This window comes from Musa acuminata, unplaced genomic scaffold, assembly GCF_036884655.1.
Source record: "Musa acuminata AAA Group cultivar baxijiao unplaced genomic scaffold, Cavendish_Baxijiao_AAA HiC_scaffold_562, whole genome shotgun sequence".
NCBI lineage: Eukaryota > Viridiplantae > Streptophyta > Magnoliopsida > Zingiberales > Musaceae > Musa > Musa acuminata.
Window position 1 is genome coordinate 20,001 of NW_027020802.1, and position 19,111 is coordinate 39,111.

The 19,111-nt window shown below is 35.9% G+C and overlaps 1 protein-coding gene and 3 non-coding genes across 4 annotated transcripts; 2 read left to right on the forward strand and 2 right to left on the reverse strand.

Moving 5' to 3' along the window:
• Positions 1 to 845: 845 nt before the first annotated feature.
• TRNAT-GGU (transfer RNA threonine (anticodon GGU)) lies at positions 846 to 917 on the reverse strand. Its single transcript has one exon. It is a non-coding gene; the product is annotated as a tRNA-Thr (tRNA).
• Positions 918 to 2,300: 1,383 nt separating this feature from the next.
• TRNAD-GUC (transfer RNA aspartic acid (anticodon GUC)) lies at positions 2,301 to 2,374 on the forward strand. The gene has a single exon. It is a non-coding gene; the product is annotated as a tRNA-Asp (tRNA).
• A 1,824-nt stretch (positions 2,375 to 4,198) lies between these two features.
• On the forward strand, positions 4,199 to 18,476 carry LOC135661652 (DNA-directed RNA polymerase subunit beta). The gene has a single exon (XM_065176529.1). It carries the CDS (start codon positions 6,948 to 6,950, stop codon positions 10,170 to 10,172), a length of 3,225 nt encoding a protein of 1,074 aa, XP_065032601.1. The 5' UTR covers positions 4,199 to 6,947; the 3' UTR covers positions 10,173 to 18,476.
• TRNAC-GCA (transfer RNA cysteine (anticodon GCA)) lies at positions 6,023 to 6,093 on the reverse strand. The gene has a single exon. It is a non-coding gene; the product is annotated as a tRNA-Cys (tRNA).
• Positions 18,477 to 19,111: the final 635 nt, after the last annotated feature.

Consider the following 19,111-nt stretch of genomic DNA (forward strand, 5'->3'; position numbering starts at 1 on the left):
TACTATATAAAATAAATTAAGTATTTGAACCCGGAATTGTCCTATGACTCATATTACAGTTACAGAGTATATCTTTTAACGGGTCAAACAAACAAAAAAAAGAAAATTCACTGTTTTTTCCTGCCCCTAAACTAGATTAAATATTTAAATAATGGTAGACTGGAAATGAAAGTAAAGTCCCTTTCTCGCATTCGTTCTCTATTGCATTGGCGGAAGAACAAAACAATATCTGATTCTGAAATCAAGGAAAGATATTGAAAAATATATTTTCGAAATAAACTTTTATATGTAGCGGAAAAGAATATCGATTTATTCCCATGGAGCATTCAGTAAGAAGAAGATTCATTAAATCGGAAATATCGACAAATTCCTGACTTGCGTGGTCTAAGGAAATAAAAAAATCCGCTTGTACAATTTCATCTATATCGAATTTTAATATCAGAATAGCCGATATAGTCGTCATTCAATGGGTTAGGTCCACTTACTTTTTCTTGATTTAGAATTTGATGCTGGGTTTGATAAAAACAATGGAGAAGTAAGAATACTTTGGTTTGGCGATTCATAATAGCGATTGGACATCTAGAATATTCCTGTCCAAAAACAAAAATTTGAATAATTAGACATGAAGAGGACTACTTTGTCAGTACAGAGTAGACTAGTTCTAATAACTACAATTATTCATTATTATTTATACTAATAATAATGAATAATGTTTCACTTTTTAACTATAACTCGTAATAATCAGAAGTCATTATAATGGTGGTTACCCTTTTCTTTTTAGAAATAAAAAGAAATCTCTATTCTCCACCGAAAAACAAAGACTCAAACTTTAGTTTAGTGGAAAAAGCCCCTTATCGGATTTGAACCGATGACTTACGCCTTACCATGGCGTTACTCTACCACTGAGTTAAAAGGGCTTGTTTTATTCGATTCATGAATTATAGCCTTTTTCCATTATGAGTCTACTGCATAATATATGTACATGATATATACATATATGCACATAATATATACATAGTTCATTTAGGAGCAATCAATTTGATTTACCCCCCAAAAGTAAAAAGTGGGCAAATTTTTTATTTTTTTTTTTGATAAAAATAATGCAGTGAATTGTTTCAAGACCGACCCCGCTTGTTTACCTTTACTGACTCATCAAAACAAGATTCACTTGATTGATACATGTACCAATCTGACATCGACATAGATTCGATAGATTTTCTTGAATCATGTGATGAGGGTATTCGTACCCTGAACCGAATTCTTATAAAAAAATAAAAAAGAAAAAAGGAAAATTTCTATCGTTTTTTAATTTTCTGACTTAATGTGAGATAGTGATAGGCATATTTTATCTGAACAATGAACGAAGCAATGAGTTAAGTTAAAATTAATGAGTTAAAATTGAAGAAAAGAAATTAAGTGGGGTTCTACCCCCTTTTCTGTTCTGTCGGACCAATCACTGCCTGAACTGACGGAGTCCTGTACCTCCTTTCGCTATATAAAATAGTATGGGATGGTTCATTCATGAACCATCAAATCCAAAACAAAATTCTATGGAATCATAACATAAAAGTAGAAAAGAGTGTTCAGATCTAGTCATATCATTAGATTATATTGACAATTCCAAAAAACTACTCATACTATCATCATAGTATGATGACAGTTGGGCGGATATGCCCCTATCGTCTAGTGGTTCAGGACATCTCTCTTTCAAGGAGGCAGCGGGGATTCGACTTCCCCTGGGTGGTACTACGAAAGGAAGTTGATCATGGATTATCAATAAGCCTAGAAGGAATTCTTCCTGGGTCGATGCCCGAGCGGTTAATGGGGACGGACTGTAAATTCGTTGGCGATATGTCTACGCTGGTTCAAATCCAGCTCGGCCCAAAAATTCGCCGCTCCATGAATATGATATAACCAATGATATAACCAATTTGTCCCCCAGAAACAAAAATACCTGATCCGTAAAAGAGAAAGAGTCCATTTTTGTTTCTCTATCCATGTTTTTCTCATTCGTTCTGATCTTTTCTTTCTAACGATCTAGATTCATAATACTTAATCAAAGCAAAGATTATGAAAGGAAAAATCGTTTTTTCTCAATGAAAGGTTGATTATCTATTTTTGGCAATAAAATAAAATAAACACAGGTTACTAGTAATCCGTGTCACTTTCACTATAGTCCATATCTATGTGTTCTATGTGTATATGATATCAGTTAGTATATCATTCGTGTCTCTGTTACAACGCGACGAAGAAAATGTTTTTCTGAAACCATTAAGAATATGTATACCATACACCTCGCTGGGATTGTAGTTCAATTGGTCAGAGCACCGCCCTGTCAAGGCGGAAGCTGCGGGTTCGAGCCCCGTCAGTCCCGAACTAGGATCCGACCGATGAATGGAGAAATGAATTTATCTATTTTCCGTGAAAAAGGAGACAGGGGGCAAGATCTAATCCCCAGTGGAGATCCTTATTTCTTTTGTTTTTCATTTCGCATTTATCATCAGACAAATACAGGAATTTCCATTTCTTCCACTAGTGCCGAGTGATAAGGGAGAGACATAACATATATAGATTCGTACAATCGGTGGTATTCCTATATTTAGTATTTTAAGAGATACTCGTCTGACTTTCTTTTTCGATTTTCTTGATAAATGAAATAGAATAGAGTGCTCCTATTTTTACCGAGAGTACATACGCAAATTGTATTCGTTTATTGTACAATACATAATGAACTTAACATAATTACCTCGACAGAGTACTTGTCAGGTTAAACGACAACCCTTTTTAGCTTCGACTTTGTTTGTGTATCCTCAATGACTAATTGGAAACAATCTATCTCATTCTCATTTAAATTGCACACTGAATTTTTGATGTATGCCTTCCAGTCCCAATCGAAGAAAGAGATACTAATCAAATAAAAGAAAAGACCAAGCAACGTTCCTTTTTATTAAATTTGTTGGAATTATATTAGATCTTTTATACTTAACCCGTCCTTTTTCCATCTCACTTCTACTCTTTGGATCTGTGTGTGATTCATAGAATACCAGTCATATAATACCTCATAATTGTATGTACATAATTGTATGTATAAGTATAACGAAGGAGGAGTATATAAGGAAGACGGTAGGGTTATTTATAGAAAAGAAAAAGTGGAAAAGGATGAAAATTCAATGGGATTCTTTATTGGATCAGGAATCCCATTTCAGATTTAGTATGGATAAAGGATCTTCCTATGTTATACTATTCAATTCTCGACGATGAATCGATTTGATAGATCAGATATTGTTATTCATAATATTGATCCGATTCAGTATCATCAGGATGCAATTCATCCCATTGAATTTACAGGAATCAAATTTCTCATCTCTATGGGATTAGATCCCGAGTTATTGCGAAGTAAAAAAACAATGAGATTATGGAAGTAAATATTCTCGCATTTATTGCTACTGCACTGTTCATTCTAGTTCCTACTGCCTTTTTACTTATCATCTACGTAAAAACAGTCAGTCAAAATGATTAATTTGACTGAAACTTGATTTATTAGTTCTTATCAATGATTGAATAAATGAAAGAAACGGATTCAAACTCCAAGTCTTAAATGAAATGATCTGTCTGGAATCATAAGTATCTGAGATAATAAGTATCTGAGATAGTAGTATCTGAGCCGAGATAGTATGGTATAGTATTTATTATCCTATTAATGATTTTCATAGAAAGTTGTACTGTATACAGATATAGGCTTTTATATAGAGAAAGCCTATATCTAGGTCAATATACAATATGTATGTACATAGATTAGATGTATATCTAAATAGTACATCAAAATAACAGTCCAATTCTATTATTTTTTTGGCTACATTTACTTGTGTGGATTTCGATCAATTCAAAATAATTGAAGACCAACTCTTCTAATTCCTGGCTTTCTTAGAATTTATATATATATAGGTATAGGTCCCGAGATCTATCAAAGGAATCAATGGAGCAAGACAAAAAGAGTATGGGCATATTCTACTATAAATTAAATAAAAAAAAAGATAAAAGAAAACGAAACCAAAGAAAAGAATCTTTTTCTTTTTTTAGATTTCCCATCTCAAGAAGTCATTGCTTGATCTATTAACAGATGATCTGCGGAGTTCTATTCCATGATAACTTCTTCAGATTTGAAAAAGAAGTAGATTAATAGAGTAGACCTTCCCAATTTTTTATGCTTAAACATGACATGAGATGAGTCAAAAAAAGCATAAAAAAATCTCTAGGAGTCTAAAAAAAAGGTGAAATGCGCGATATGTGGATCGCTCAACGGAAGAAAGATCTAATCTTATTATGTGTAGAACCTCTTTGGACAACAACTAGTCATTTCCAATAGAAAGTATGTATTGTCGTAATCTAATATAATTAGAATAGCGGAACGGCTTTCTCTTCTCTTAGAACAGTAAAAGTAAAGAAAGAGGGAAACAAATAAAGAAAAAAAGAAAAAACCAATTTCAGATTTTTTCTTTTTGTAATATCCATAATTCTGGTAAGAGCTGGTTTATCAAAATAGAATATTTAGGAAGAATTCGGTTGGAAAAAATTTCCTATCATGCGTAGATTTAGGTTTCGAAATACAACTATAGTAATCATTCATTCTTTGATCGAATGGTTATTATTCATTATTGTATTTTCTTATTCATTACTGTATTTCAGTATAATTTTGAAACAGAGACATTCTTTTTTTAAAGCTTTGCAAAACGATCAATTAAACAATTGATAGAATTCAATTACTCAATCGATTACTCGATTAGTAGTACCCCTAGAGTCCACTCCTTCCCCATACTACGAGTGAGAGGGAAAATGTAAAGACTACCATTAAAGCAGCCCAAGCGAGACTTACTATATCCATATAAATTATGTCTCCTATCTCTATGAAGGAATTATTCCATTATTGATCAATAATCATAGTGGAATCAATGGCGCAGAGTCAAAATGGAATTCTGACTTAACTTAAGGCTATTGATGAACCAATCCAATGAATCTACTCGTAACAAGATTATAAGATTTCTGGTAGAATCGGGAAGCATTAAGCATAAATACAATACACACACCTTTTCTCGGAAAATGAAATAACAAAGGAATACTCCTATCCCAATGGAACATGTAGGAGTACTAAGACCTATTGTTTGTTACCCTTTTTCATAAGCAAAAGACATCAAAATATACCATCAAGATAGATAACTATCTATCAGATACCTCTATTTCCTATTTGATCTAAGCCTTACTGTTTTTTTTGTGAAAGAATGGGGAGACACCATCACCAGTATTACATACATTCTTTCTTTTTTTCGTAATCCCCCTATCTTACACGGGCAAAGAAATTCCTACACGGGCAAAGAAATTTTTTTGTTTCTTCAACTTTTACTTTTACTCTTTACTCAATAAGAGCCGACCAACTATCCTGATTGAATGTTTGAGTACTCAGAGACTCTCGTGAGTCTGGATACAAAGTATCTTCAGTCCTTTCCACAACTTCTAAATTGATTTCCCATCAGCCTATCCAATCGAATTCCAGACAGAGTCAGTAGACACAACGGTGGTAGTGTAAAATAATTAGGAATTCTTGATAGTCTTTCGTACAATCTCTTCTTCAATCCTAGTAGCAAAAATGGAGTGTCCTTTAGGAACCTTTGGATACCAAGATTTCCGACCTCTTACTTTCGTAGTTTTGAATCCCAGAATTTACTTTCACTATTTATTTATTCTACTTATAAAATAAATGTCCGAACCAATCATAATCATATTAAAATCATAATCATATTAATAAGTAAGGCTTACTTCATCCCTATTTGTACCGGTTTGGGCCACACCCAAAGCCCGGATTTTTAGAAAAAAATTGACTTTCTTTAAAAAAATTGACTTTCTTTATAGAACTACAGATTCTAAAAATAAAGTATCGATAGGCTTATCCTTTTGCCTCTCCTTCTCCGGGGACAGAATTCGTCGAGTTAAATCAGCAGAATAAGAAATCCCAAGTTTTTTGTTGATCAGGCGACACCCAGATTTGAACTGGGGATAAAGGATTTGCAGTCCCCCGCCTTACCACTTGGCCATGTCGCCAAACCAAATTCGATCCAAATAAGATAAAAAATAGATTTCTGGTCAAAGACTGAAAAATTCAGGGCAAATTGGAACCATTAACTATTTGTTTTGTTGTTTTGAATTAGCGAAAGGTTCTTCAATTTGTATCTCAAATTGTTGCGTTTCCTTAATGGCATAACAAAATCAAATTGATTTATGACTAATTCAGTATCAATTATTTTCAATAATCAATCTTTTTCAATTTCAATTATAACAATATAAATTATAACAATATATATGTGTATATGTAAACCTCAAAACAGAAATTGTTACACAGATACCGCTCTTATGTACATATCCCATATCCCTATAGAGAATCGTCGTGCCTTCTTTTTTCATTTTCTATATGCAATAGAAAAAATAGGAATTATGATATAGTGCGACCTGACTTCTGTTGCCACAAGTGAAATTACGATAAAAGATGTGATATGCGGACAGGTAGATAGCTATATTGGCATGCACTTAATAAATATTACTCCTATTACGCAATTCAATCATATTCTATATATTCTACTAGCAAAAAAATAATTCGAAATTTTTTTTGAACATGAAATGAAACTCAAATAAAATTAAGTATGCTAAAAAGGGAAACTCTATATTGTTCCTGTTGTACCTGTCGCAAATTCGAACTTGCGTCGAAAATGCTCTTCATTCCTCTGTCTCATTTCCGTTCATACGTATGAAATACATATATGGTATATGGAGTTGGCTAAAATTTCATGTGATTCAGTAAACAGAATATACATTCCATCATTGCTAGATCGATCCGTATGGTTCGATAAATAGTGAGCTAATAATGGGATTTTTCAATAAACAGGAAACTTAAGATTAAGATGCTCCGGAATGATGGAAATGAGGGAATGTCCACAATACCTGGATTTAGTCAGATCCAATTTGAGGGATTTTGTAGGTTCATTAATGAGGGCTTGACGGAAGAATTTCATAAGTTTCCAAAAATTGAAGATACAGATCAAGAAATTGAATTTAAATTATTTGTGGAAAGATATCAATTGGTAGAACCCTTGATAAACGAAAGAGATGCTGTGTATGAATCACTCACATATTCTTCTGAATTATATGTACCCGCGGGATTAATTTGGAAAACCGGTAGAGATATGCAAGAACAAACCGTTTTTATTGGAAACATTCCCCTAATGAATTCCCTGGGAACCTTTATAGTAAATGGAATATACAGAATTGTGATCAATCAAATATTGCAAAGTCCTGGTATTTACTACCGTTCAGAATTGGACCATAACGGAATTTCTGTCTATACCAGCACAATAATATCAGATTGGGGAGGAAGATCGGAATTAGAAATTGATAGAAAAGCAAGGATATGGGCCCGTGTAAGTAGGAAACAAAAAATATCTATTCTAATTCTATCATCAGCTATGGGTTCGAATCTAAGAGAAATTCTAGATAATGTTTGTTACCCTGAAATTTTCTTGTCTTTCCCGAATGATAAGGAGAAAAAAAAGATTGGGTCAAAAGAAAATGCTATTTTGGAATTTTATCAACAATTTGCTTGTGTAGGCGGGGATCCGGTATTTTCTGAGTCTTTATGTAAAGAATTACAAAAGAAATTTTTTCAACAAAGATGTGAATTAGGAAGGATTGGTCGACGAAATATGAACCGGAGACTGAATCTTGATATACCTCAGAACAATACATTTTTATTACCACGAGATGTATTGGCTGCTGCGGATCATTTGATCGGAATTAAATTTGGAATGGGTACACTTGACGATATGAATCACTTGAAAAATAAACGGATTCGTTCTATAGCGGATCTGTTACAGGATCAATTCGGACTGGCTCTTGTTCGTTTAGAAAATGCGGTTCGAGGAACTATATGTGGAGCAATTCGGCATAAATTGATACCGACTCCTCAAAATTTGGTAACTTCAACTTCATTAACAACCACTTATGAATCGTTTTTTGGCCTACATCCTTTATCTCAAGTTTTGGATCGAACTAATCCATTGACACAAATCGTTCATGGGCGAAAATTGAGTTATTTGGGTCCTGGAGGATTGACGGGGCGAACTGCTAGTTTTCGGATACGAGATATTCATCCTAGCCACTATGGACGTATTTGTCCAATTGACACGTCCGAAGGAATCAATGTTGGACTTATTGGATCCTTAGCCATTCATGTGAGGATTGGCCATTGGGGATCTATAGAGAGTCCATTTTATGAAATATCTGAAAGATCAAAAGAGGCACAGATAGTTTATTTATCACCAAATAGAGATGAATATTATATGGTAGCAGCGGGAAATTCTTTGGCCTTGAATCGGGGTATTCAGGAAGAACAGGTTGTTCCAGCCCGATACCGTCAAGAGTTCCTGACTATTGCATGGGAACAGATTCATCTTAGAAGTATTTTTCCCTTCCAATATTTTTCTATTGGAGCTTCCCTCATTCCTTTTATCGAGCATAATGATGCGAATCGGGCTTTAATGAGTTCTAATATGCAGCGCCAAGCAGTTCCGCTTTCTCAGTCCGAGAGGTGCATTGTTGGAACTGGACTGGAACGCCAAACGGCTCTGGATTCGGGGGTTTCCGCTATAGCCGAACACGAGGGAAAGATCATTTATACTGACCCTCACAAGATCATTTTATCAAGTAATGGGGACACTACTATAAGTATAAGTATTCCATTAGTTATCTATCAACGTTCCAACAAAAATACTTGTATGCATCAAAAACCTCAGGTTCCGCGGGGTAAATGCATTAAAAAAGGACAAATTTTAGCGGACGGTGCGGCTACAGTTGGGGGGGAACTTGCTTTAGGAAAAAACGTATTAGTAGCTTATATGCCATGGGAGGGTTACAATTCTGAAGACGCAGTACTAATTAGCGAACGTCTGGTATATGAAGATATTTATACTTCTTTTCACATCCGGAAATATGAAATTCAGACTCATGTGACAAGCCAAGGACCTGAAAGAATCACTAAGGAAATACCACATCTAGAGGCTCATTTACTCCGCAATTTAGACAGAAATGGAGTTGTGATGCTGGGATCTTGGGTAGAAACAGGTGATATTTTAGTAGGTAAATTAACACCTCAGACAGCAAACGAATCGTCGTATGCTCCAGAGGATAGATTATTACGAGCCATACTTGGAATTCAGGTATCCACTGCAAAAGAAACTTCTCTAAAACTACCTATAGGCGGAAGAGGTCGCGTTATTGATGTGAGATGGATCCGGAAAAAGGGGGGTTCCTGTTATAATTCAGAAATGATTCGTGTATATATTTCACAGAAACGTGAAATCAAAGTAGGTGATAAAGTAGCTGGAAGACATGGGAATAAGGGTATCATTTCAAAAATTTTGCCTAGACAAGATATGCCCTATTTGCAAGATGGAACACCTGTTGATATGGTCTTCAACCCATTAGGAGTACCATCACGAATGAATGTGGGACAGATATTTGAATGCTCGCTCGGGTTAGCGGGGGATCTGCTAAAGAGACATTATAGAATAGCACCTTTTGATGAGAGATATGAGCAAGAGGCTTCGAGAAAACTAGTGTTTTCCGAATTATATGAAGCCAGTAAGCAAACAAAAAATCCATGGGTATTTGAACCCGAATATCCGGGAAAAAGCAGAATATTTGATGGAAGAACAGGAAATCCTTTTGAACAACCTGTTCTAATAGGAAAGTCCTATATTTTAAAATTAATTCATCAAGTTGATGATAAAATCCATGGACGTTCTAGTGGACATTACGCACTTGTTACACAACAACCCCTTAGAGGAAGGGCGAAGCAAGGGGGACAACGAGTAGGGGAAATGGAAGTTTGGGCTCTAGAGGGATTTGGTGTTGCTCATATTTTACAAGAGATGCTTACTTATAAATCTGATCATATTAGAGCTCGTCAAGAAGTACTTGGTGCTACGATCATTGGAGGAAGAGTATCTAACCCAGAAGATGCTCCAGAATCTTTTCGATTGCTCGTTCGAGAACTACGATCTTTAGCTCTAGAACTGAATCATTTCCTTGTATCTGAGAAGAACTTCCAGATTAATAGGAAGGAAGCTTGATCTGAATGAATCAGAATTTCTATTCTATGATTGACCGGTATAAACATCAACAACTTCGAATTGGACTAGTTTCTCCTCAACAAATAAAGGCTTGGGCCAACAAAATTTTACCTAATGGAGAGATAGTTGGAGAGGTGACAAAGCCCTATACGTTTCATTATAAGACCAATAAACCAGAAAAAGATGGATTGTTTTGTGAAAGAATCTCTGGGCCCATAAAAAGTGGAATTTGTGCTTGTGGAAATTATCGAGTGATTGGAGCTGAAAAAGAAGACCCGAAATTTTGTGAACAATGCGGGGTGGAATTTGTTGATTCTCGGATACGAAGATATCAAATGGGATACATCAAACTCGCATGTCCAGTGACTCATGTGTGGTATTTGAAACGTCTTCCTAGTTATATCGCGAATCTTTTAGATAAACCCCTTAAGGAATTAGAAGGCCTAGTATACTGCGATGTGTGATTTGATCAAAATTTTCGTTTTACAGATTCGGACTGAGAAACTGTCATCCCATTCAATCCGATTGGGGTGCCCCCGGCTCTGACATGTGTTTTGGGAGAAGTAAAAGTAACACGAAACTCAGAATTATAGGTGTATTCAATACTTCCAAATGCAAGGGGAATTGATCCATGGTCGATTCCGTATAAATAGGAATTGCTAGTTATACCTCGTGAAAAAACACTTTTTTGTGGAATCAGCTATTCCATTTCTTTATAGAGAGATTCCGTTTAAGCAAGCAAATATAGTATGGTTACAGAAGTCTATCTATCGCATATATGCTTCAAGGGGCATCATGGGATAACCATCGAGGTGAGTAGGGACCTAAAGGATCGAATAGAACGATATATAGACAAGTAAATCCCTTACGAGTCCCAAAGTATTCTTTTAAGGGGATTCATCATTTGACGGGAAGTAGACTACTCAAAAATCCTACATTTTTATTTTGTCATAAGTAATTCGGAAAATGAAAGTAAAAAAAGAAGAATGAATCGTTGGTCCTTAGTGGGAACTTGAGTAAGGAGTAGTTCTTTGTTTGTAGGGTTTTTCGAACAAACTTTTTAAATAAGAAAGAATCCCCTTTTTGAGGTAACTACTTGAGCCGGATGAAAGGAAACCTTCACGTCCGATTTTAAAAGGGGGAATCCAATCCTACAGGAACCTATCTCGATTTTTCTTTTGCTAGGCCCATAGCGAAAAAACCTACTTTCTTACGATTACGAGGTTTATTCGAATATGAAATCCAATCTCGGAAATACAGCATACCACTTTTTTTTACTACCCAAGGCTTCGAGACATTTCGAAATCGAGAAATCTCTACAGGAGCAGGTGCTATCAGAGAACAATTAGCCGATTCAGATTTGCGAATTATTACGGGTAATTCATTAGTAGAATGGAAGGAATTAGGGGAGGAGGGGTCCACTGGAAATGAATGGGAAGATAGAAAAATTAGAAGAAGAAAGGATTTTTTGGTTAGACGCATGGAATTAGCTAAACATTTTATTCGAACAAATGTAGAACCAGAATGGATGGTTTTGTGCTTATTACCAGTTCTTCCTCCCGAGTTGAGACCAATCATTCAGATAGATGGGGGTAAACTAATGAGTTCGGATATTAATGAACTCTATAGACGAGTTATCTATCGGAATAATACTCTTACCGATCTATTAGCAACAAGTAGATCTACGCCAGGGGAATTAGTAATGTGTCAGGAGAAATTGGTACAAGAGGCCGTGGATACACTTCTTGATAATGGGATCCGTGGACAACCAATGAGGGATGGTCATAATAAAGTTTACAAGTCATTTTCAGATGTAATTGAAGGCAAAGAGGGAAGATTTCGTGAGACTCTGCTTGGTAAACGTGTCGATTATTCGGGACGTTCCGTCATTGTCGTGGGTCCTTCGCTTTCATTACATCAGTGTGGATTACCTCGAGAAATAGCAATAGAGCTTTTCCAAACATTTGTAATTCGTGGTCTAATCAGACAACATGTTGCTTCTAACATAGGAATTGCTAAAAGTAAAATTCGGGAAAAAGAACCCATTGTATGGGAAATACTTCAAGAAGTTATGCGGGGGCATCCTGTATTATTGAATAGAGCACCCACCCTGCACAGATTAGGCATACAGGCGTTCCAACCCTTTTTAGTGGAGGGACGCGCTATTTGTTTACATCCATTAGTTTGTAAGGGTTTCAATGCAGACTTTGATGGGGATCAAATGGCTGTTCATGTACCTTTATCTTTGGAAGCTCAAGCGGAGGCTCGTTTACTTATGTTTTCTCATATGAATCTCTTGTCTCCAGCTATTGGGGATCCTATTTCCGTACCAACTCAAGATATGCTTATCGGACTCTATTTATTAACGATCGGGAATCGTCGAGGTATTTGTGCAAATAGGTATAATCCATATAGATATAGTTGCGGAAACTACCAAAATAAAAAGGTTGACAATAAAAAAAATGACTATAGGTATACGGAAAAGAAAGAACCCTATTTTTCTAGTTCCTATGATGCACTTGGAGCTTATCAACAGAAACGAATTAGTTTAGATAGTCCTTTGTGGCTCCGATGGAGACTAGATCAACGTGTCATTGGCTCAAGAGAAGTTCCCATCGAAGTTCAATATGAATCTTTGGGTACTTATCATGAGATTTATGGGCACTATCTAATAGAAGGAAGTGTAACAAAGGAAATCCGTTGTATATACATTCGAACTACTCTTGGTCATATTTCTTTTTATCGGGAAATAGAAGAAGCCATACAGGGGTTTTGTCGAGCCTACTCATACGCTATCTAAACTAAGAAATCAGATTAGGCGATGTTCGTGCCCATGGGAATTCGGGTCTCCCCAATTTCACTGGTATCATAATTTCTGAATTTCTGCGTGAATCAAGATTGAGATTGAGGAAAGGAAGTTTTCGAATCACTAACTCAGGTCCATTGTCGAATCCTACTTAGCAGAATAAATATAAGAGGTACTGTACTTATGGCAGAACGGGCCGATCTGGTCTTTCACAATAAAGTGATAAATGGAACTGTTATGAAACGACTTATTAGCAGGTTAATAGATCATTTCGGAATGGCATATACATCACATATCTTGGATCAAGTAAAGACTTTGGGTTTCCAACAAGCCACTGCTACATCTATTTCATTAGGAATTGATGATCTTTTAACAATCCCTTCTAAGGGATGGTTAGTCCAAGACGCTGAACAACAAAGTTTTATTTTGGATAAACACCATCATTATGGGAATGTACACGCGGTAGAAAAATTACGTCAATCCATTGAGATATGGTATGCTACAAGTGAATATTTGAGACAAGAAATGAATCCTAATTTTCGGATGACTGATCCTTCTAATCCAGTATATCTAATGTCCTTTTCGGGAGCTAGGGGAAATGCATCTCAGATACACCAATTAGTAGGTATGAGAGGATTAATGTCGGATCCCCAAGGACAAATGATTGATTTACCCATTCAAAGCAATTTACGTGAAGGACTTTCTTTGACAGAATATATAATTTCCTGTTATGGAGCCCGCAAAGGAGTTGTAGATACTGCTGTACGAACATCAGATGCTGGATACCTCACACGTAGACTTGTTGAAGTAGTTCAACATATTATTGTACGTAGAACAGATTGTGGCACTATCCGAGGTATTTCCGTGAGTCCTCGAAATGGGATGACGGAAAAAATTTTTGTCCAAACACTAATTGGTCGTGTATTAGCGGACGATATATATATCGGTCTACGATGCCTTGCCACTCGAAATCAAGATATTGGGATTGGACTTGTCAATCGATTCATAACCTTTCGAGCACAACCAATATATATTCGAACCCCCTTTACTTGCAGGAGTACATCTTGGATCTGCCAATTATGTTATGGTCGGAGTCCTACTCATGGCGACCTGGTCGAATTGGGAGAAGCTGTAGGTATTATTGCGGGTCAATCAATTGGGGAACCAGGAACTCAACTAACATTAAGAACTTTTCATACCGGTGGAGTATTCACAGGCGGTACTGCCGAGCATGTACGAGCTCCTTCTAATGGAAAAATAAAATTCAATGAGGATTTGGTTCATCCCACACGTACCCGTCATGGGCATCCTGCTTTTCTATGTTCTATAGACTTGTATGTAACTATTGAGAGTCGGGATATTCTACATAATGTAAATATTCCACCAAAAAGTTTTATTTTAGTTCAAAATAATCAATATGTAGAATCAGAACAAGTGATTGCTGAGATTCGTGCTGGAACGTCCACTTTTCATTTTAAAGAGAAGGTACGAAAACATATTTATTCTGAATCAGAGGGAGAAATGCACTGGAGTACCGATGTCCACCATGCACCTGAATATACATATGGTAATGTTCATCTATTATCAAAAACGAGTCATTTATGGATATTAGCGGGAGGTCCGTGCAGATCCAGTATAGTGTCTTTTTCGCTCCACAAGGATCAAGATCAAATGAATGTTTATTCTTTTTCTGTCGAAGAAAGATATATCTCTGACCTATCAATGACTAATGGTCGAATAAGACATAAATTGTTGGATACTTCTGGTAAAAAAGATAAGAAAATTATTGACTATTCAATAAGACCTGATCAAACGATGTCTAATGGTCATTTGAATTTCATATATCCTTCTATTATCCAAGGGAATTCTTATTTCTTGGCGAAAAAGCGAAGAAATAGATTCATCATCCCATTACAATACAATCAAGAACGAGAGAAAGAACTAATACCCTGTTTTGGTATTTCGATCGAAATACCAAAACAGGGTATTTTACGTAGAAATAGTATTCTTGCTTATTTTGATGATCCACGATACAGAAGAAGCAATTCAGGAATTACTAAATATGGAACCGTAGAGGTCAATTCAATCATAAAAAAAGAGGATTTGATTGAGTATCGAGGACCAAAAGAATTTAGTCCGAAATACCAAACGAAAGTAGATCGGTTTTTTTTCATTCTCGAAGAAGTGCATATCTTACCCGGATCTTCGTTGATAATGGTCCGGAACAATAGTATCATTGGAGTAGATACACAACTCGCTTTAAATACAAGAAGTCGAGTAGGCGGATTAGTCCGAGTGGAGAGAAAAAAAAAAAATATTGAACTAAAAATATTTTCCGGAGATATTTATTTTCCTGGAGAGGCAGATAAGATATCCAGGCACAGCGGCATTTTGATACCACCGGAAACAGAAAAAAAAATTTCTAAGGAATCAAAAAAATGGAAAAATTGGATCTATGTCCAACGGATCACACCTACCAAGAAAAAGTATTTTGTTTTGGTTCGACCCGTAGTCACATATGAAATAGCTGATGGCATAAATTTAGCAACACTTTTTCCTCAAGATCTCCTGCGGGAAAAGGATAATGTCCAACTTAGAGTTGTCAATTATATCCTTCATGGAAATGGCAAGTCAATTCGAGGAATTTCTCACACAAGTATTCAATTAGTTCGGACTTGCTTAGTATTGAATTGGGATCAAGAGCAAAAAGGTTCTCCGGAAGAGGTTCACGCTTCCTTTGTTGAGGTAAGAACAAATGATCTGATTCGAGATTTCATAAGAATTGAGTTAGTCAAGTCCACTATTTCGTATACCGGAAAAAGATATGATAGGGCAAGTTCCGGATTGATTTCCGATAATGGATTAGATCGCACAAATATCAATCCTTTTTTTTACAAGGCCAGGATTCAATCACTTACCCAACATCAAGGTACTATTGGTACATTGTTAAATCGAAATAAGGAATGCCAATCTTTGATAATTTTGTCATCATCCAATTGTTTTCGAATTGGCCCATTCAATGGTTCAAAATATAACAATATGACAAAAGAATCGGATCCCATAATCCCAATTAAGGATTTGCTGGGTCCCTTAGGCACTATTGTACCTAAAATAGCAAATTTCTATTCATCTTACCATTTAATAACTTATAATCAGATCTTGTTAAAGAAATATTTGCTACTTGACAATTTTCAACAGACTTTCCAAGTACTTCAAGTACTTAAATACTGTTTAATAGATGAAAATAGGAGGATTTATAACCCCGATCCATGCAGTAACATCATTTTGAATCCATTCCATTTGAATTGGCACTTTCTCCATCACGATTATTGGGAAGAGACATCTAAAAAAATTCGTCTTGGACAATTTTTTTGTGAAAATGTATGTCTATTCAAATACGAACCACACGTAGAAAAATCTGGTCAGATCATAATTGTTCATGTTGACTCCTTAGTTATAAGATCGGCTAAGCCCTATTTGGCCACTCCAGGAGCTACTGTTCATGGCCATTATGGAGAAATCTTTTACGAAGGAGATACATTAGTTACATTTATATATGAAAAATCGAGATCTGGTGACATAACGCAAGGTCTTCCAAAAGTGGAACAAATCTTAGAAGTACGTTCTATTGATTCAATATCGATGAACCTCGAAAGGAGAGTTGAAGGTTGGAACGAAGGTATACCAAAAATTCTTGGAATCCCCTGGGGATTCTTGATTCAAGCGGAGCTAACCATAGTTCAAAGTCGTATCTCTTTGGTTAATAAAATCCAAAAGGTTTATCGATCCCAGGGGGTACAGATCCATAATAGACATATAGAGATTATTGTACGTCAAGTAACATCAAAAGTGTTGGTTTCAGAAGATGGAATGTCTAATGTTTTTTCACCTGGGGAATTAATCGGATTGTTGCGAGCGGAACGAGCGGGGCGCGCTTTGGACGAAGCGATCTCTTATCGGGCAATCCTATTGGGAATAACGAGGGCATCTTTGAATACTCAAAGTTTCATATCCGAAGCAAGTTTTCAAGAAACCGCTCGAGTTTTAGCAAAAGCTGCTCTACGAGGTCGTATTGATTGGTTGAAAGGCCTGAAAGAGAACGTTGTTCTGGGTGGGATTATACCCGTTGGTACCGGATTCAAAAAATTAGTGCACCGTTCAAGGCAAGACAAGAACATTTATTTGGAAATCAAAAGAAAGAATCTATTCGATTTGGAAATGAGAGATATTTTGTTACACCATAGAGAATTATTTTGTTCTTACGTCCCATTTCCATGAGACATCAGAACAATCGTTTACGCGATTTCATGATTCCTAAGAGCAGATTCTTTTACTTTAACTATCTTTTCACTTTTAACTATCTGTCTTTTAACTTAACTATCTGGTCCGAGTATTGATTTGGTAAAAAAAAAATAAGTAATTAAAAGACATTAATGGTTTGTACCGTGTATCAACGGTTAATTCCCGGTAGAAGGTTCCATCGGAACAATTATTTATTTCAAAGTACCTCGTCTCTTTGTTAAAAAAATAAAAAAGAAAAAACAAAAAGGAAGTGTGGGGAAAAATGACAAGAAGATATTGGAACATCAATTTGGAAGAGATGATGGAGGCCGGAGTTCATTTTGGTCATGGTACTAAGAAATGGAATCCTAGAATGGCCCCTTACATCTCTGCAAAGCGTAAAGGTATTCATATTACAAATCTCACTAGAACGGCTCGTTTTTTATCAGAAGCCTGTGATTTAGTTTTTGATGCAGCAAGTAGGGGAAAAAACTTCTTAATTGTTGGTACCAAAAATAAAGCAGCGGATTCAGTAGCATCAGCTGCAATAAGGGCCGCGGTGTCATTATGTTAATAAAAAATGGCTCGGTGGTATGTTAACGAATTGGTCTACTACGGAAACGAGACTTCAAAAGTTCAGGGATTTAAGAGCAGAACAAAAGATGGGGAAACTCAACCGTCTTCCCAAAAGAGATGCCGCAATGTTGAAGAGAAAATTATCTGCCTTGCAAACATATCTCGGCGGTATCAAATATATGACGGGATTGCCTGATATTGTGATCATCGTTGATCAGCAAGAAGAATATATGGCTCTTCGAGAATGTGTAATTTTAGGGATTCCGACGATTTGTTTAATCGATACAAATTGTGACCCCGATCTCGCAGATATTTCGATCCCAGCCAATGATGACGCTATAGCTTCAATCCGATTGGTTCTTAACAAATTAGTATCCGCAATTTGTGAGGGCCGTTGTAGCTATATAAGAAATCGTTGATTATGATTAAGAATAATTAGTTAATTATTTGGGGATTTTATAGATTTATTGGATCGGTTACTATTCTTGAATTAAAAAAAAGAAAAAACAAAATGGAAATGTGGGCATATTGATAATATGTTATGATGTTATGTGATTTCTTGGTATCCTATGTAATTTCTTGATATCCTAAATATACGATTGATGAATACAATTAGTGATTCAAGTTGGTGAGTTGAGAAAGAGATGGTTGAATCAAAATAATTTATTTTTTGAAGTTCAATTTTTGTTAGAGGACCATATGAATGTTATACCATGTTCCATTAAAACACTCAAGGGGTTATACGATATATCGGGTGTAGAAGTAGGCCAACATTTCTATTGGCAAATAGGAGGTTTACAAGTCCATGCCCAAGTACTTATCACTTCTTGGGTAGTAATTGCTATCTTATTAGGTTCGGTGATCCTAGCTGTTCGGAATCCACAAACCATTCCGACCGGCGGTCAGAATTTCTTCGAATATGTCCTTGAATTTATTCGAGACTTGAGCAAAACCCAGATTGGAGAAGAATATGGTCCTTGGGTTCCCTTTATTGGAACTATGTTCCTATTTATTTTTGTTTCTAACTGGTCAGGTGCTCTTTTACCTTGGAAAATTATACAGTTACCTCATGGGGAGTTAGCTGCGCCCACGAATGATATAAATACTACTGTTGCTTTAGCTTTACTCACGTCAGTCGCATATTTTTATGCGGGTCTTAGCAAAAAAGGATTGGGTTATTTTGGGAAATACATTCAACCAACTCCAATACTTTTACCAATTAACATCCTAGAAGATTTCACAAAACCCTTATCTCTTAGTTTTCGACTTTTCGGGA